Below are 21238 nucleotides of genomic sequence, written 5' to 3'. Positions count from 1 at the left end.
TTTTTGGTCATTTTTCTGTGACCGTTTTTTGCTTATTTTTGTCGATTGTTTTATGGTAACTGTTATCGGTCAATTGCCAACAACTATTTTTTTTTTGTGATTGCCATTGTTTGACTTCCAATGACCACTTCACCAACATCTGATTATCATTTTACAGTAAGCCGATCACCTCAAACCAACATCCTCGAACTTTTATCAAAATCTCTATGGACAAATTCTATATATATATATATATACTCTATTACAAATCAAACAAATTCGTACCTAAGAACACTTTTGAAAAATAGTTGCCAAACAGACATCTGTTTTTTTAGGAGTTTTTAGAAAAAAATGTTTAAAAGAAAATACATTTTTTAGAAAATATTTTTTTCGTAAGGTCATTCCAAACAGGCCCTTACAAAATTATGAAATCTAAAGATGTTATTCATGTCAAATCTAACTATCTTTTACAATCTATAAAATTAGGAATGAAATTTGTAACACTAACGCAATCGCGAGAACCATACATCACATTAGAGATGTTCACGGGGTTCTTTAATGTAATAATGAGATTGATCCTATCATCATCTAATTTTTATTGCACTATTTATATGGGAAAACTCAATGGCATGGTGATGGTGAGGTACGATAAATTTGGTCATCATCCCTAGCTATAAGTTATAGAAAAATGTACCCTTACTTCTGCTAATAACATAGGACTAAATTGAAAGCTCATATCATTTGTGTCCCAAAGAACATCCCGACTGTATGGTTTATGGCTAATTCTTCAGATCCCACCATTTGCTCTGCAGCTCTTCCGATTCCCATTGATCTTTTCCTCTCCAAAGAACATCCCCACTACCTCACTAATTCCTCCGGCGATATCATCTACAAAATCAATCGTCATGCTTTCAAATCTTCGTCAGTTGACAAGATTCTACTGCCTCACGCCGATGCCGCTGATCCTCTCATTTCCATTTTTCGCGTTAATGTGAGTATCTATGTTTGTTTCAACTTCCACTACAATACCTTTGTTTAGTATTCTGCTTCTAAGTTCCTAATCACGTGAGGAACAAGTTGAAGTTTCTGGCCTCCAATTCTTGAAAACCTGAGAGTTGTTCTATTGATTTTTCTTCCATCGTATAAAATAATTGCAGAATTCCAGTTTGTATGACCTAATAATTTTGGTATTTCCTGTTCGTTTGAACTTTAGGTTATTCACTTTGTTTATAGACCTCTTCTTCCATCGCTTTTGTCCCTTATGTGCTTTCTAGTTGTTTGTGATTTTGCGATTGTTATTGTTGGGTCTTGTCAAGTATTATATGACAGAAATGAAATTGACAAGCAAAAAATGTTAACATTAAGAACACAAAGATTTTCGTAGTTCACTATTGTGTTTACTACATTCTTGGATAGAGGAAGAGAGCAATTTTATTATTGGAAGGAAAAATGGATAATACATATATCGATGTGCCAATGGGATGACATGATTGATTTGATACCCGTCTAAACCTTGAATGGATAGTGAGATCCGTTTTTAGTCTTTTTGAGCATTCAAGACATTTCAAAGTTGAAATTACCTTGCATTTGGTTAATAGCTTTATGAATGACTCTCTCTAACCTTTTCAGGCTTTTAAAACAAACAACGTGTGAATTTTATTCCTGAAATTCTTGCAAATTAGTTTTCTGATAAGGTTGTTAGGAAGCTGGGTACCTTATAAATTATGAGATGCACTTCTGATTATTGTGCTAGACTTCCTTTTTGTTGTTTTTCTGAAACAGTGTGAACAAATTTGTATTGGTCTCAGAAAGAATCTTGGGAAGGATTCAAAGGAGATGTTGGTGAGGAGAATTTGCTCTTCAAAGTGCAAAGAACACTCAACAAACTTAGAAGAACTGAGTTTTCAGTCTTCCTAGTCGGTGGAAATTTAGACGACCCAAATACGAGCTTCGAGATGAAAGGCTGGCCGTTTCAAAGATCCTGTACTGTATATAGCGGCAATACTATAGTGGCCCAGGTACAGCATAACAATAACATATGGAAGAATGTTCTTATGAAGCTTTCTGTTCCTTTCAACCATTAAGCATGCTATACCTAATCCCTATTTGCTGAGTGGAATATGATCATGACAATACTAACTGTGATGCTTGCTATAGTCTTCTTAATTTTAATGTAAGCACATACTCTGATTGGACATGTATCCGAAACGTGTTAGTACAATGAATATGTTAGACATACGTAAAATACTGGTTGAGTAAACTAAAAAGACACTGTATATGATAACAATTATAAATTTCAAATTTTAATACATCAAACAAAGTTCTTAAGCATATAAATGCTTCAACTCATCTACTTTGAATTTTCTTTTCGTATGATATACATTCTAAAAAACATGTAACTGCCGTGTTTGTATTGTAGATTTTTAAAATATGATGTGTCTTCTTATTGTTGTATCCTTATATTTGCTCTTAGCTTGGATCAACCAAAAGAGTTATAATTGTGCAGAGGACAAAAGGGCTAGCTTGAGCAATTCAACAAGGATACTAACTACCTTATTGGCTTAAAATAATCTGCAACTCAGGCACAATGAAAGCCTAATAATTATAGATGAGGAAATCTGTTTATAAACCATGTATCCTTCCTCCGAGCCCATGTTAGTGTCTTTGCAATTTCAATTGTACAAAGAATTTCTGCAACAAATTGACTGTTTGAAAAGACAGAATCATTTCTTGTGCATAAGCTACATAGAACTCTTCGCATTTGTAAGTAAAGAGTGAGTAATGATTGTTTCCTTTTTGATGCAGACAAGCCTAATGCACAAACTTCATCAAATTTGGGTCAGAAGGGGAAGATTTCGACTGACCATATTTCCTAGTTCTGTTGATCCAGCATTGATTGTAGCTTTGATTGTAATATTCTTTGATGGACGAATGTAACAAATCTGAATAAATATTACGAAGTTATTATTCCGCCTGTTGTTTGATGGATCTAGTCAAGCAAAATAATAAAATGGGATAATTAATGGAAGAAGAAAGGGTAATTAGGATCACTATCTACAATTTTCATTTGATAATTAGATAAAAATGGCTTTCAATAAAAAGTATTTTATCTTTATTAGCAATTCTGTGTTGTAGTTTTTACTTTATGCAAACTTGTAAATAAGTTTGAGTATCGTCTTCCAGATCGAGTTTCTAGTTTGACCAAGTACCATTATTTTTAGATATCTTATTTTATCAAGAAAACATGACAAATTTGTTGGTTTAAGTTTAACCACTCATACTCCAAACTAAATGGAGACAAAGTTTATAATCTTTGCTGTGGCACTCCACAACGTAGTCTAAAAACAAGTTTCATTGGTGCATATATTTTCGTGGCATCGTGATGCCAACCTAATTTTTGGTCATGATTTCTGATATGGCAAACCGTCCACACCTTGTTTAGTCTTATTTCACCCATTCTCTTGTATTAGGTCAAGCTTTTACCATCCTTAGAGGTATTTCATCATTTTCTGCTTCAATTAGTCGATTTTAGTCCAATTGCTCTGTTTTTACAAATTAAATAAATAAAGCATCCATGAACAAATCTATGCTATAAACTTAAAAAAATTGTAAGCCTAGCACTTCTTGAATGCTTTTCACCGACCCAAACTTAGAACTTTGATAGTCCTGAAAATAGACAAAACAAGATTTTAGGATAATGCTAAACAGGCCAGTAATTTACTCAAAACCTTAGTAGTTAGAATACACATGTTAGATTTGGTGGAAAGAACTTGTTAAAGGTTCCAACAAGCAATTGAAATTTATAGACCGACATAATTACCTATACTACTTAGTAGTACAAGTGGAAAGTTTGGGTCGAACCATAGAGAATTTGAGATAAAATCTCTCTATGAAAAACCCCCATCGAATTTTAAAGTAGCACGATCTAATAAAAAATTTCTTCCAATTGAGCACGTCGAGCATATTTTTTACGGTAGCAGGATTACTATAACTGACTCCATTGAGTTCACCGCCATAGAACTCAATAGTTACACCAACCTCTTCAACACTATACTTCGATTTTGCTTTTCGAAAAGGAATATCAGCTCTAACAATTCCATCTCTGTCTACCAAAATAGCTAAATAAGCCTTAGGAAAGCAGTACAAAATTTGGTATTTTGCATTTGGTTGATAGGAAAATGAAATGCATGAAATTAAAGTGCATGAAAGTAAGATAAATCGCGAGAGAGAACAAAAAATGAAGTGGTTACTAAATGGAGTCTAAATTAACTAAGTATTGTCACACAACCATTTTACTAAGTTAATTAAATTAAGCTCGTGGATTGATTAGAACAGTAGATTAAATCGACCAAGTCTAACTTAAGGTACTCCCATTCTTTAGATTATGTTATCTATTGTTATTAGGTGACTCTAGAAAAACTAGAAGTCGAACCATAGCTAAAATTGAAACATATTTCTACTCAAACTAAGCATGTTATCGATACAATTACGAATAACTACAACATGCATGATGTGGGCAAACAGATATACAAGTATACATGATTAAGTTGTTAATTTAATCTACTTAGCATGCTCATCCAAGAAATTCAAGCAAAGAATAGAAACCAAGTGGAAGTTTGAAAAGTCACGAAAGATTTTGATATCTAAAAGAGGAAAACATTCAATTTTCTCCTTTGCTCCTTTTATCGATCATAGGGTTATATGATGTAATTTTACATTAAAATTACCGAATAAAAGTATTTTTATTATATGTATGTGCATTTATGTTCAATGGAGGAAAGAGAACTAATAAAATACATTTTGGAAATAGAATTAATCAAATATATTTTGGTCGGTTTGGAACGACTTAAGAAAAAATTATTTTCTAAAAAAATGCATTTTTATTTAAACATTTTTCTAAAAATTCATTGAAAGAAAAATATGTGTTTGGCAATTTTTTTTCAAAAGTGTTCTTAGGTAAAAATTTGTTTGATTTGTACTAGAGTGTGTGTGTGTGTATATATAATTTTTTTGTGGAGATTTTGATAAAAGTTCGACAATGATTATGGTAGATGTTGGTTTGAGGTGGTTGGGGACAATTACTGTAAAATGAAAATTAGAGGTTGGTGACAGTGGTCATTGAAAGTTAAACAATGACAATCACAAAAAAAAAAAAAAAAAAAAAAAAAATAAAAATTGTTGTTGGCAGTTGGCCAATAACAGTCATAGAAAAATGATTGATAAAAGTTGACCAGTAATAGTTACCATAAAATAATTGACAAAAATAAGCTAACAACGGTCACTGAAAAATGACCAACAAAAGTTGATAACCAACGACCATAAAAAAAGGGTGAAAGAAAGTTGGCCGACGACAGTTGGTGAGGCTTTAAAGATGTTGGGTGGATTGTTTTATACAAATTGGGGAGATTAACCATTAAACTCACAAAATTTATTTTTTTAAAAGTTGGTTTTAGGTGTTTATCCTAAACCACACTATTCTATAAATTCATTTTTTTCTAAATTTATTTTAGGTGGTTACCAATACATGTTCTTTTTCTAAAACAACTTTTTTTTTTTAAAATTTAATCACTTGAAAAATACAATCCAAATACACCCTTTATCTCCACATCTCTATTTAGCATTCCCATTAAATGGAGCAAACATCATTAAAAAAATATATTTTATTTCTAAAATCTTAAGTTTTCATGTCTTTAAAATCCTAAACGAAGAAAATTGAATTAAAAAAATATATATTAAGGGATTATTCTAAACAACAAAACTTCTGAAAAATCTTTACAAATATAGCAAAATGTTACAATCTATCTATGATAGATTACGATAGATTAAGATGGACCAAAAAATATTTAAAAAATATAGCAAATTATCATAGTCTATTTTAGTCTATCGTGATCCATCATAGATACACGGTGATATTTGCTATATTTTATAAATATTTTAGTTTATTTTACTATATTTGGAAGTAACTCCTATTTTGTTTTTAGAATTTAAATTTATGTTAAAAGAAGAGGCGAAAAAATCCACATTTTCTCTAAAATCTTAAATGCACACATTAAATAATAATAATAAAAAAACTCAAATTCACATTAAAATGAGAAAGAAAAAAATATACTGCGATCAAATCTTATGGCTAAGAAACCCATTGATGGATTTATAAGAGAATGAGAAATGCAACTAGGAAGGTATAGACCTTTGATAACTTGTAAAAGTACAAGTTATTATGGCTTTTTAGGTAGAATGTAGGAGCCAAAATGCGGGATAATGTGTTAAAATGTGTAGCTTTCATCGCAAATTTATACAGATAAGAGAATATAACTTGCATAAGTCTTCATATCTCATTTTACATGATTTTTAGTGTTTTATTGCAGGATTATGAAGAAAAGAAGAAACACAGTGAACCACGAGAGGAGTGTGTGCAAAAGCTTTGCAATAGGAAGATTGCCTGGCAATTACTATCCCTAAGCAGGACGATACATTATTACGCAATAAAGATTCACTAGAAGACAGGAATGGTAGTTGGAGTTGATCTGACTTGACAAGACCGCAATTGATGCTATCATGTGCAGAAAAATAAAAGCCTCCCTCATAAAGTAGTCTATATAAAGTCTACATCGATCCCTATCATGTAAACTTTTCTGGTCTGAATGGACCAAACCTTAGAGAACCCCATATGAGTTGGTGGAAAGGACTAGCCTTTCCCATTTTGTAGAAGTTCTTTTTGTTCACCTCTTCTCTGGTCAATTTGTAAGTAAGAGTTTAGAAAAAGATTAGAGAGAGAAACCATCATCCTCTTCCCCCTAAATTGTAAAAGAGCCAAGGAATGCTTAGGCATTCTACAGCTTGGCTCTTTGGCTTTACTTTCCATTTTTGTATTCTCATTATAATGTTTAAAGTTTGTATGGTACATGGCCAAAAGGCCTATAGCTATCAATACATTACATCTTTATTCCCAATCAATTTATCATTTCTTTACTATTCATTTGTTGAAGTGTTATAAGTAGTTTAGGCTTGTGATAAGTTCTTGAAAAGAGATCTAATTTATAAGGTTCATTAGGTTTAGTTGAGCTTGACTTCATTGCTTGGCCAACGTTCGTCGCCAATTGCTTGGGAGGGTAAGTAACAAGGACATAGCTAAATACACAGATGAAGGATTTTGGATATAAGCTCCATCATGGCGATTAAACCTCCATCATTTGTGTCCCAAAAGGAGAACAAGTGTGGTAACTTGCCACCAAGAGGTTGTCACCCTTAAAAGATATGTAATGTGACCCATACAAGTAATGAAATCTAGATAGATATCACCTAATAAATCTTTATCATTTGCATCTTGAGAGGGCGAGCAAGTGTGGCATTTAGACACCGAGAAGTATCCAGCTTAATTAGAAGATAGTTAAGTGATCTTTATCGCATCGAGGACTATCACATAGCTTAATCGCCTATAACGCGAAAACCATCCTTCGCATTTCTTTACCACAGGCTAGTTTACTCTCTATATTCCCACCATTCCATATCACCTTCTACAAAATCTCTAGTGTAAATAGTAGATTTAATGCATACACACATACTTTTACTTTACACTGTATAGATATTGTATACCGCATGAATGAAAAGTAGACATTATAACTAAAGCTTGATAGAAATTACTTGTGTTTGACTCTGGCTTACCCAAGAAATCTCGCATTTCGCTTACACTTGGCCAAGCAAGAGAAAAATTAGTACTACATGCAAATCATTAGAAAGTCAACAACGCATAGATAGAAAAGGTACCTTTTATCGCATGATCCTTGTCTAGATGCCTATTAAGTCACTCACTTAGAGCTTAACATGATACATCCACGAATGAATGTTGCATTTACGAATTCAAGCAATCTTCAAAGTTAGACTTGTAGCAAAATGTTATACCCAAAGAGAAGTGATTTACCATGAGGAAACTTTTTGTCCTGTTGCTATGTTAAAATCTATAAGGATTCTCTTGTCCATTACCAAATTTAATGATTATGAAATATGACAAATGACTATAAGACTTTTTTTGAATGACAATTTTGAAGAGAGCATCTTTATGTCTCAGCTTGAGAGATTCAAAATCTAAGGTCATGAGCAAAAAGTTGAATTGATTCATTTATGGGTTGAAGCAAGCATCAAGATCTTGGAACATTAAATTTAATATTACAATAAAATCTTATAGTTTTTACTAAAACATTGATGAGCCTTGTGTGTAGAAGAAAATCACAAAGGTAAAGTAGCTTTCTTAATACTTTATGTGGAAAATATCCTACTCATTGGAAAGGACATAGGACACCTAATTGATGTTAACACCTGACTAGCAGCCCAATTTATAATGAAAATTTTGAGGGAGGTGCAATATGTTCTTGATGTTGGAATTTATATCCTAAAGCTCGTAGTTTGTAAATTTAAAATCATATTCTATTCAATAAATTAGTTATTGAGGACTTATTAGTGAAACTGAATACTATAATCTTGAATCCAATAAACTAAGTTTTTAAGGCTATCTTGTGTAGACTTGAACTTTATGTGTAGACATAAACATGTGGATCGAGTTCAAGTATATAGCCTAAGCTTGCCGCATTTCGAACTTAGAAATGTTTCATAGAAAAAAGTACATAATGAGACTAAACCTTGAATAATGAATAAAATTTGGTCGCATTTTGAGAAGTCTAGAAATGAAATGAGGAAGGTAAGTCTTTTATGAGGATTTGTGCTTGAGGACAAGTATGATACGAAGAGATGCTTGAGGACAAGCATTATTCTAAATTTGGGGGTATTTTAACTTATAGAAATACAAGTTATTGTAGCCTTTTTTATAGAATAACGAGGACAAAATGTAGAAGTGTACCGAAACACCATGATTATGTTGAAAAAACATAAGTATTTAGAAATACACTTTACATAAGCATTCATGTCTGTTTTACTGCGTTTAGTGTCTTAAAGCAAGAACAAAAGCAAAAGAAGAGATTAGTGAATCGCAGAGGATATCGAGCAAGAGCTACTCGAGAAGGACCAGTATGGCGAGAATAAATGCTAGAAGAGAAGCTCATCATTATGCGATGATAGTTTACTAGAAGATAAGAATGGTAGCTGGAGATGATGTGACTTGACAATGGTAACTTTCGACGCTGACATGATCAGAAGAATAGAAGTTTCCCTTCAAAAGTTGCCTATATAAAGGACCTTATCACCATCATGTAAGAGGAGGCCTAAAGAGGCCAAAGAGCCAGATGTGTGTAAAAGTCATATGCTAATTTCCAGCCAAAGTGTCTGAATGGGCCAAAAAACCTAGAGAGTGGCAGAAAGGAGTAGCCTTTTCGTCGTTTGTAAAGAGATTCCTTCTTCTTCTTCGACCAAGCTGTGAGTGAAAGCTTAGAGTTTGAAGGAAAGGAAGTCCATTTCCCACTTCCCTTAACTTGTAAACATTGTACAATGGCTGAAGACCAATATTCTTTAATATATTACATGTTTATGTCTCTTTAATCTATTCATCTCTTTACTGTTCATTTGCCAATGTGTTATTTGTAGTTTAGTCTTGTGATAAGTTCTTGATAAGTTGCTTTACTTATAACTCTTATCGCGTTAGTTGAGCTATTTTCATAACTTAGCCAGTGTATATTACCAACTACCTGAGAGGGAAAGTAACAAAAATATGACTAATGTGTGCAAGAAGGGGTTTGGAGGCAAACTCCACCTTGGCGAGATAAATTCTATCATTTGCACCCTTAAAGGAGGGCAAGTGTGGGCAATAGGCCTCGAGAGGTTGCTGTCTTTAATCGCGAAGCTCTATACATTTTATAAGTGAACCCTTTTAGATATATTTCACTTAACCAGGTTGAGTCATTTTTACCCAAAAAGGAGAACAAGTGTGGCGTATAAAGACTCTGAGAGGGCTCGCATTAATCATCAACTAGTTATGAGAGCCATATCACATCAAGGATTTCATGGTCTACTCGCCTAGTCATGCATAGACATTCCTTCACCCCTTCTTCATACAAGTTAGTTCGCATATCCATTTCGCATCCATCTAATTCCCATTTACAGAATCTCTAGAGTACATAAGTATTTCTAGTTATGCTTACATTTATTTATTCATTATTCATTATTATTTTATGCTGCCTAATTAATAAGTAAATCCTATAATTAAGATTTGATATCATTTCCCTGTGTTTGACTCTGGATCATCTGGATAAACCTATTGTTTCGCTTATACTTGGGTAAACAATAGAAAAACTTGTACATGACAATGACTTAGTTTTAATGCGATGAATAGAGATATTGGGAGCATTTTGAATGCAATGACAATGTGTGAACGCATAATGAAAAGATTCATAATGAGCATTTTGTATGTCATGATCTTGAACAATGACACATTATGACAAATGAAATATAGTTTACCTCGCTAAGTTCGAAGCAACATACTAAAAAGTCAAGTACCAATGTGCTATTAGTAACTTATCCTTAATTAAGGCGAACAACCTCTCGGTGCTATCGCAGCACACAATATCCTCTCAGTAATGTATGCGAAGGATGAGTTTTGAGATAAATTGCATCGCTACAATCTTCTTGCCACTTGCTTAGCTAAATGCAGTTCTCACTTGTCAGGTGATTACGATCTATATCATTGTTCTTCTGTCGAATGTACATAGTTAAGATATTCGCGCTTAACTTAGAAAAACTCATAGTATATCCATTCTGATTCTCTAAGTATCAAAAACACAATTCATTACTAGTTAGCTAACCAAACAGATTGAACATGTAAAGAATAAGAAATATGGGAGAATGGAAGAAGAAATGCATCTTATAAAACAATACAACAAAAATACAAACTGAAATACAACAGAAGATGTTATGCCATAGAGTCTGATTTCTCATACTCTTTGGCACTGATTTTTGCCTATTGAAGAGGGGGAAGATGAGGGGGATGATTCTCTCTCTCTTTTGTTCTAAGCTCTCACATAAAATTTAAGGGAAGAGAGAAGATGGATGATGTAAGAACTTGCTCTTCGACCAAAATGTCCACATCCTGTTCTAGAGTGAGAGGCTCTATTTAAAGGTGAGAGTTGATGTTGACAAGACGCCACGCGCCATTAAGGCCTCTGAAAGCTACATAATGGTGCTGCACAGACATCTTTTTGTCCTTTCTTTGAATTTCCCACCAACCAATTTTATTTGCTAGTGCCTTAAATGTCTAGCTTATACTTCTTTTCACCGTAAAAGTTGAATGTGTCTTCTCGCGCAAAAATGATATCGCTGAGCTTCACTCCTTTTTGCCTAAAATCCTGTGATTAGAGTACTAAAACATAGTAAAACAGGGATAAGGTTATTTTGTATCATGCATTTCGTAGAATAATTAAATCACCTAATTTTTCTCTATTTTCTTCTATTTTCATGTGATAAGACTTCATTATTTTATTTAAAAAATTATAATAACTTTTATTTCAAAAATTTATCAAGGATAATGCGACAAGGAAAGCTATGAGGAGCAAAACGCGATGAGACACAACTCTTTCTCACGAAAAGATCCTAAGCACAAAGATGCAACAGTAATGTATACTTTTTATGTTTGTACTTGACATTTGCATCCTAGAAATTTTGTATTCTTTCTTGTGTATATTATACTTGTGATTTATCTTTATACTTGTAAATGATTTTGTTTTAGTTTTCTATTATTCTCAAGTTTGGGTTTTATGCGATGAAGTCACCCTGTGAGAAAATTCACGTCAAAACGCTTAGGCATTATGGCTTTCTCGCGAGATGATTGAGCTTAGTGTTTCATTTGAAATATTTAGGGTTTCTTGGGAATTCCAACCATCTCATCGCTTTTAAAATTCAAAATTTAAAAGTAATGATCATACCGCCTTTGAGAAACGAATTATCTGTGTCAGGTTGTCATTTCACATTTATTGATATGTGATGTTAATTATGTGGTAACCTAAACCCTAACCACCATTAAGAACGCCTATTTAAACCCACTAAAAATCCTCATTTCGAAATTTTTAGCCTAATGTTTCTTCACTCAAGCTTCAAGCAAGTCTTCACTTAGTACAAGCATCATTTTTGCGATCATCATCATTTTAAGTTATATTTTTGGCCTTAATGAAAGAAAAGAAAGAAGCCAAGAAAAAGAGGCGAGTAGAGCTTTTGAGTGAGGTGGAGAAGGTGGCCAAGTTTGTGGAAAAGGAAAAGGGCAAGGAAAAGGCACATGAAGAGCATTACGAGGAGTTTGAGAAAGAAGTAGAAAACCTAAGTCCCTTGGAGGAGGAAAACCCAAGACCAAAGAAAAAGAGAAAGGTCACAATGAAAAAGATGACCTTGAAGGCATAATTTGAAAAGAGACAAGCTAAGAAAACGAAAAGAAAGCCTCAAAATGATGAAGGGGAAGACGATGAGGAAAGTGGCTCAGAAGGACCACTATCCTCCTCCAAAGTTAGCAAACAATTCTTGATAGAGAAGGGGCTCTATCCATATCAAGGAGCCATGCCAGGGTGCCTCGAGACATCTATTTAAGCATTCAAGTGAAAGAGATTTTTCCAAGGGGTGACCACAATAAGACCTGATGTAGTGAAGATGTTCTATAAAGGGTACATTAGTGAAGAAGAGCACTTCACCATGGTCAAAGGGTAGAAAGTTGATTTTCGGCCAAAGGCGATCAATGAACTCTTTGGGTTGGAGGTGAATGAGATATGACATGCCATTTTCAAAGACCCAAAAGAGCAAGATTTAGAAGATGCGCTGAAAAGAGTAGCATGGCTTGGGACAAGATGGGACATAACGCCGATAGGGAAGTATCAGCTCTTCCTGCATAACCTTAATACAGAAGCTAGCATCTGGTTGGTTTTTGTAAAAAAGAAAATAATGCCTACTCGCCATGACAGCACCATCTCCATGGAGCGAATTATGTTGGTTTAGTGCATTATGGAGCTATCGTCTGGTGAACATAGGCTAGATAATAAGCAAGCACACAATAGCTTGGGTTAAGCATCCTCTCAGAGTAAGACCCTTTCTGCACTTAATTGAAAGATTGTGTTTGAAGGCATTCTCAACGTTAGAACAACTTCCTCAAGTAGAGAAGAATGATGAGGTTTGAACTACAGCAGCCCTCACCGTATAATTGCCATCCACTAGAACAAGGCAAAGTTGAAACACCTTAAAATCAAACAAGGTGGTAAATCTGAGGTTGAGAAAGTGGACGAGGAAGCTGAAGATGAGAAAGAGGAAGAAGAAGTCCTACTAAAATGTAAACGATAAGGCAAGAAGGAGGCCTCAAGATCAAAGAGAGGAAAATCCTCTAAGGCCAAGGACTCTAAGGATACCTTGCCTCTTGTATCCCCTAAGAATCCTACGAAAAAGAAGCCCACAGAATCCCCCCCACCTCATAAATCCAAATCCCCATAGGCCACCAGTTATCAAACCCCCACTTAGTCTAAAACGCCACGACCTCCTGAGAAATCCAAGTCGCCAACCTCATCTCAATAAATTCAAAATACCTTTCCTGCCTTCAAGCAAGATTTGAATGAAAACCTTGTCCTTGTTACACATAATAAAGAAGGAAACTTAACCCCGCAACAAGAGAGGAAGTTCCTCTACCTCTGGTCGCCAACCAAACTAGTCAAAATAAAATCCTGAGCCTAGAAGACTATAACCAAGAAGTTTTTCAAGACTTTATTGCATGCCCATTTGCGTTTAATGACAATGCTCAATGAGAAGCAAGAAGATGGGGATGGAAGCCCAATTCTATCCTTTATAAGAAAAAGAGTTGTAGAGGAGGAAGTTCATGACCCACTCCAAAGAGAACAAGAAATAAATCCTGAGGTAGAGGTAAGACACCCCTCCTCTCTCCCTCAAAGTCAACTCCAGAAGCCTCCATTCGAGTAGAGCAAAGGAAGGAGGCAATAAGAGGAGGAGAAGACGAAGTTTAAGAGGATTATATCTTCAAGTTCATGGATAATTTCTTATATAATCCTTTAGAAAATGAAATTGAAGATATAATCCAGTGCCAAAGCAACCTGCAAAAGAATCATTTGCAAAGTCAAAGAAAGTTAAGTGATTTAGACTTGAAGATGGAGAATGCAAATGTAAACAATGAAGCACAATTACATCAACTTAAAGGGAAAATGAAGGAACTTAAAACGCAAAATCAGAAGTTCCAAAAGCAACTTCTTGTTCAATCTCTTTCTGGTCTAGAAGAAATAAAAATATATCGTCAATATTTTTGTTTTTTGATGTCACCTTTTAGATTTTTAAAATTTTTAATTTTGTAAAATCATATCTAGTTTCTCAATATATTTTTATATGCTTTTGTAATTTTATCTCTACAACAGATTCACATATTGATGCTCAAGTATTGAATAGAGTGGAAAAGAAAACCTTGCTTTTGGGGTTTGCACAACAAGGTTCAAACAATTTAGAGCCCCGTCCAAGGGTTATAGAAAGAGTGGCCGACTAATTTTATCTTTGGCAAGTTTTTTTTTTTCACTTTTTAATTTAGTAAATGTATACCACCCAGTTTAAGGTTGACAATAATTTTTACTACTTTTTACAGGCTTTGTCAAAATAAAGATTAAAACAAAAAAGATAGGTGCAAATCAAAAGTGATTTAAATTTTTATAGTTTTGATAGAGTAAAATAATAAATTTCATTAAACTAAAAATTTTTAAAATTAAAATTAGTTAGATAATCAATAATCTTTTCTTGGCTAAAAAATTATTAAAAAAATTGAAAAAAATAATATATACAAGATTATCAAGAAAAAAAATACTGGTTTAAATTAAAATTTAAAATTAGGAGGATAATAAAAACCAATGCAAAATAAATAAAAGAATAAAAAAATCATTTAAATTAAAAGTTTAGACTTAGGGAGGCTAATATATGCAATAATTAAAAAGAAGAAAGAAAGAATCATCGTGATTTTTTTAAAACATGGACGAGTAAGTTTTAGTTTTAAACTTTACGCAACACGTGCAACATACGTAGTATCAAATTAGTGCATATACAAGTGTCCAAAAAACATCAAATCTATGTTTTAGTCTTTAGTCGGTCATCAAAGATTGAATTATGATGCCATAATATATTGATATTACACAGCAAGAATGAAAGAATTCAAATGGATTTTGGCCAAAATGGCAAAAATCAAGCCTTAGTGTAGGACAACACTGAAACGACTTTGTTTGGTGCACACACTCATTGCCCTTGTCAAACTCGAATGCGCTCCGATGCTCAAAGGCAATGTCAGGGTGCTATGCCTTTTACATTATCTTTATGGGGCAATTTTGTCATTTTGATCTTCCTTTATGTCTGATTGCTCTTTTTAGCTCCTAATTGCTCCAAATTAACTTTTAATATATAGTTTCAAGTGCTCTGAAATGCATGAACTTCTTGAGAACCTAGAAATATGGACATATAAACTTATTGAATTGTTGATTAAACTGTTGGGTTTATTTTTTTTTAAGTGGAAAAAACCCATTAGTGGACATTAGATTTTATTTTTCATTAAAACCTTTGGAGCTGCTGGTTAGTTGGTGTGAGAAGCAAGAAAATGGAGAGTGAATTGAAAAAATGGCAAGTTAAAATTTTGACAATGCGTACTTGGCACAAGGGTCTTCAATTTGGATGACGGTGATCTCGTTTGAAGTTATCTACATTCAATTCTAGTGGATACTTTTTTGCCACTTATTACGAGATCTTTTTAATTCCTTCTTTATTGTTGGTGTCGTTTATTGTTGAGATAGTTAATCTTGAGATATCTATTGTATATCCCTCTAGTTGTGAGTAGGAAAAACTTAGTTGTACCTATTATTGATTATAGTGACGATTTTCACTTCGATAAGTGGTCTTTTACTCCTCACATCGAAGGATTTTTACCCATTATTGATTATAGTGACAATTTTCACTTCGATAAGTGGTTTTTTACTCCCCACATCGAAGGATTTTTTTCATGTCAAAATTCCGTGAGTTCATACTTGATTTATATTGTTGTTTCTAGTTGTTTAGTATCCTTTTAGATTTACACAAGATTGAGATAATTGATCCAAGGGTAAGGTGTTTATTCCAACAAAGTGATCCAGTTCAGAGAAAAGTTCATAAGAAGTTGAGATGTTGTTTTTGTTTTATACCAAACAATAGCAAACATTGAAAAGACAAATAAACCAGAGTCTAAGCACAATGATGATATTATTGATTTTAGTTTAGTTTCTTAACACAAACTTCTATTCAGATAGAAGATGAGATTTAGAATGAACAGTTTGTTGATAAAAATGAGAGTTATAAGCAGGTTGAGGTATAGGATAATGTGCAAGATAAATTGTTAGAAACAGTAGTTCCTAAAAGGTGTTTCACTTAGAAGCTAAGATTTGTCCGAGATCGACATTTGTCAATAAGATATTCAGCTAATAAATATTTTCTATTGACTGATGAGGGAGAACCTATGAGTTCTGAAGAGGCCATAGAAGATGAACATAAAAGAGAATGGATTGATGCAATAAGAGATGAGATGAAGAGGCAATAGAAGATGAGCATAAAAGAGAATGGATTGATGCAATAAGAGGTGAGATGGAGTCTTTACATGAAAACCACACTAGTTTGTGAAGTTGCTTAAAGGAAAAACCACATTAAAAAATAAATGGGTTTATAGAGTGAAACAAGAAGAGCATACCTCATAGTTGCGTTACAAAGCGAGATTAGTTGTTAAAGGGTTTAATCAAAAGAAAGGCATTGACTTCGATAAAATTTTTGCTCCAGTTGTCAAGATTTCTTCCAAACGTGTAGTTATGGGTTGGACAACTAGTCTTAAATTAAAGGTTGATCAGATGGATGTTAAGACTGAATTTCTTTATGGGGGGGGGGGGATTTAGATAAAGAAATCTATAAGGAACGACCAGAGGTTTTTGTTTTTGTGTTTTTTTGCATAAAGAAAAAGAACATCTAATGTGTAAATTGAAGAAAAGTCTTTATAGGTTGAAACAAACATCAATGCAGTGGTACAAGAAGTTTGAGTCAGTTATGGGGGAGTAAAGCTATAAAAAGACTACTTCCGATCATTGTGTTTTTGTCCCAAATTTTTTAAATGATGATTTTGTTATATTATTGCTTTAAGTTGATGATATTTTGATTGGTAGCAGGAATGTTTCAAGAATTGACAATTTAAAGAAATAGTTGAGCAAATCTTTTGCCATGAAAGATTTAAGACCAACAAAGAAACTTCTTGGAATTCAACTAGTTCGAGATAGAGCATCCTAGAAGTTATATAAGCCAAAGGAGCAATACTTAAGAAAAGGTGCTTGAACGTTTCAACACAAGTCAAGCAAAATCGGTCAGTTCTTTATCTAGTCACTTTAAACTGAGTAGCAAAAAGAGAAAAGAAAGATATGAGTAAGATTATATATGCTTCAGTAGTTGGTAGCTTAATGTATGTCATGGTATGTACCAGACCTTATATTACTCAGGTTGTTGATCTTGTTAATCGTTTTATGTCCAATCCAAGAAAACAACATTGAGATGCAGTCAAGTGCATCATGAGATATTTGAGAGTTACTTCCAGTTTGAAGCTCACATTTATGTGTGGAAAACAGTACTTGCTGGGTACACTGATTTAGATATGGTAGGAGATTTAGACAACAAAAAGTCTACTTTTGGTTACTTTATGACATTTGCAGGTGTTGCAGTGTCTTGGCAGTGAGGTTACAGAAGTGTGTTGCACTTTCTACAATTGAAGCAGGGTATATTGAAGCAACAAAGGCGTTTAAAAAAATGTTATTGCTGAAGTGTTTTATACAAAAGCTTGGCTTCAAGTAACAACAATATGATATACAACAATAATTAGAGTGATATTCATCTTGGTAAGAATGCTACATTTCATTATGGAACAAAGAATATAGATGTGAGATATCCTTGGTTGAGAGATGATTTGAACGATTAAATGTTTAAACTTAAGAAAATACATACTCCATAATGGATTTGATATTGTTGATGAAGAATCTTCCAAGAGAGAAGCTTAAGTTTGTTGTTTCGAGGAGGGACTAACATGTTCCTTCTTAAAGTGAAATGGAAGGAGATTTGTTACATTTCTTTAACTATAAGTGAAAATCCCATTAAGGCATATTAGTTGGCGTTTGATTTTATTATTTGATTAAATCTTTGCATTCATTGGTTATTTGCTGTGAGAGTTAATTTGAAAAATGGCAGAAAGTAAATTAGAGAAAATTATCATCCATCTAGTATCTTCTTTAGCCATTTAATGGTCGATCTGTGGTTCGTTAAAGTTGAAATTTTGATAGTGTGTACTTGGCATGAGGGTCTTTAATTTAATTAATGGAGATTTCGTTTGAAGTTATCTACAATCAGGTTCTAATGGATAGTTGGTTACCACTTATTATATGATCTTTCTAATTTCTTCTTCATTGTTGTTTTCGTTTGTTGCCAATATAGTTAATCTTGAGATATCTATTGTGTATGCCTCTAGTTAGGACTAGGGAGAACTTTTTTGTACTTCATAGATTATAGTGAATATTTTGATTGTAGTCTGTGGTTTTTTACTCCTCATATCAAAGGGGTTCTTCTACGTTAAAATTTCTTGTGTTCATTCTTGATTTATATTGTTGTTTCTTGTTGATTAGCATCCTATTAGATTTACACAAGAATGAGATAATCGATCCAAAGTAAGGTGCTTATCCCAACATAAACATCACAAAATAAGATTATAGATACTAAGATAACACATTTCAGGTGCTATGAAGATCCATAAGCAGAAACACTCAAGCACACCCTTTGGTTAAGAAATTTCAAGGCCAAATCTACTAATTCATCATGTGTGCATACACATGCAAGTATTTTCAATTAAGTCTTAACTAGTTTTTCATGATTTTAGATAAACACCTCTAGTTTCCTCCTACAATGGTTCAACAAACTTATTAGTATTTTGTTAACTTCCAAAAGAAGCTACTTTTTATGCCTCTGATCTCACTTGTTTATGTTTAATAATTGTAGATTCTTGAGCAAATCATGCATTCTAGAGTGCCTCTGTTCTTCTCAGGGTCTCTCTATTAAAGTGTGCCCATGAAAGGAGTGAAGCTTAAGACCAGATCTCACGCCTTGAAGGGTTATCTAATCATTGAAGTTTGAGCGTTGTACACATCCTAGATAGAACCCTAGTAGGACCATCGTTCTTTCATGTCTTATCTATTAGAGTTTGCTCATGAGAGAATTAGCTAACCACAATATTTACATGCTATAGAAATGTATTCGTATTCAACACGAAAGTTTGCTTACAGGTGGAGATTAGATATGAGATGTAGAGTTTGAGTAACCGGATTTCTTAAATAGTTTACTTAATTTGGAGGCTCGAGTATATCCTATTGCAACACCACATGTTCAAAGCATGGATGTTGGACCATAAGTAGGATAAGCTTTCATGGTAGAAGAAGATCTCAACCTTTAACATGATGAAGTGTAGGTGATAAAATTAGAGATTAAAACACCTTTCCTTATTCTAACTTGTATCTTGTATATATATATAAATTTCTTCTTCTTGTTCTCATGAATTTGTTAAGTTATTTTTTTAAACAAAATTTCTTTAGCTTGTTTGAGTCAATTGAAAAATAAGTTTCCTTTCCTTCGACAAAAGAATAGCCTCTCAAGACACACTACCTTCATTTTGGCTTACCCAATAGGTTACATGAATGATATTCATCTTTGAGTAGACTTCTCTTAAAAAGTGAAAGTTTTAGAAAAAATACTTTTCCTATGAGTTAATTGTTTTTTATTTACCTATGTTATGTTCAAAGCATTAGAGGCATGTGACTTTTTTATTACGAATTAGGAAAGCATGGAGGTAGTTGCATAGTGATAATGCATGCTGAAAGTGGTGAATGTTGTTCTATGAGTTTTGTTATATGCAAACCATTAGTGTTGTTCCTTATACTAAGCTGACTATATGTCAACATATGAGTGTGAAGCAAACCAAGTGTTGAGTTGGTCCACTTGGCTATAGTTAAATGTATTGAGTTTGTTTGCGAAGCAACTTATATTGAACTTAGATTTTCTTGGATGCTTATTGTGCGTGTACAAACAAATTCAATAGTCTAAGTGTTGAGGATGTTCAATATTCAAGTTTTAGAAATGGAATAAGACTAATATAGTTTTTTGGTTTTATAACGCTCAGAAGTAGCGATTTTAGTATTAAACTAAAAGGATTTTATGTACTCCTATATTTCCCAAAATGTTTTTTTAAGCATGTCACTCACAAAGCATCTTTCTCATGTTTTATGTTTTCCCTCCAAAAGTAGCAAAAAGGTCCACCAGGTGTTGCACGAAGCCGATGTTGCCCTGTCGTGTTGCATCTTTAATTATTTTTGTGTCGCATCATGTATTAAGAGTTTAGAAGTATTTATGTTATGTTGTTAAGTTCATGATGTGTGGAATCTTGTAAACATTGTACAAAAAATTATTAATAGCGAAGCATATTTCTTGTTCAACAAATATTTACTGCTATAGCACATCTCTTATCACATGGTTTTAACGCATTAAGTTTAAGGAAGAAAATTGAAGTTCTATGCATTGTTGGTATTGTCACCGCCCACCCCAAATATCACTCCTTGCGACCAGATGGAGGCGTGCTGCCTAGACACTCATCGCTCACCTCTCCGCGAGATAACACACTGAATGCCTAGTAAGTGGAACATCTTACTTAACTTGTCTTTTCGCGAAGCCTTTGCCTTAACTTAAACTTTTCTTATTGTAGTGAAAAATTTAACTCTTGGACTTTGGTCCGTTGCCTAGTACTTTTGCATAACACAACTAAACTTTAACTCCTAGGTGACAAACTCAAGAAATAACAATGAAACAGCGGAATAACATAACTACTTCTCTTTATTAACTTAACAATTTTACAAGATTCAAGCATTACAAGGTACATTCCTTTTCTCACGAAACATAAAACTAAAGATAGACTTATGGGGTCCACCTTTTGTCATCCACTGCCTAATGTTGCTCTTTGTGGTAGGTGAAGGATTCAGACTCAGTACTTAGCGCAGTGTTATGTGTTGTGTATCTTATTCTAAGCGATGAGATATGATCCTGGCATGTTGTATGCTCTTTATGTCTCGTGTTCTCATGTAATTACTAAGTCCCCTTTGAGTACAAGTTTTCCTATTGCTTGCCCAAATATAAGCGAAGTAATAGATTTTCTAGGTAATCCAGGGTTGAACACAGGGAATTGATATCAAAGCTTAGTTCTATGGTTCACTCTTCATTTAGATGG

The 21238-nt window shown here is 33.4% G+C and overlaps 1 protein-coding gene across 1 annotated transcript; it reads left to right on the top strand.

Moving 5' to 3' along the window:
- The first annotated feature begins 505 nt into the window (after window positions 1–505).
- Window positions 506–2949, top strand: LOC103501291 (protein LURP-one-related 7). The gene is made up of 3 exons (XM_008464831.3): window positions 506–970; window positions 1788–1997; window positions 2785–2949. The coding sequence occupies exons 1-3, from the start codon at window positions 755–757 to the stop codon at window positions 2914–2916; spliced, it is 558 nt and encodes a 185-aa protein (XP_008463053.2). The 5' UTR covers window positions 506–754; the 3' UTR covers window positions 2917–2949.
- The last annotated feature ends 18289 nt before the right edge of the window (window positions 2950–21238 follow it).

Source organism: Cucumis melo, chromosome 3 (assembly GCF_025177605.1).
Source record: "Cucumis melo cultivar AY chromosome 3, USDA_Cmelo_AY_1.0, whole genome shotgun sequence".
NCBI classification, from domain to species: domain Eukaryota; kingdom Viridiplantae; phylum Streptophyta; class Magnoliopsida; order Cucurbitales; family Cucurbitaceae; genus Cucumis; species Cucumis melo.
The sequence above is the reverse complement of the archived record's forward strand: the minus strand, read 5'-3'. Positions and strand labels throughout refer to the sequence as shown.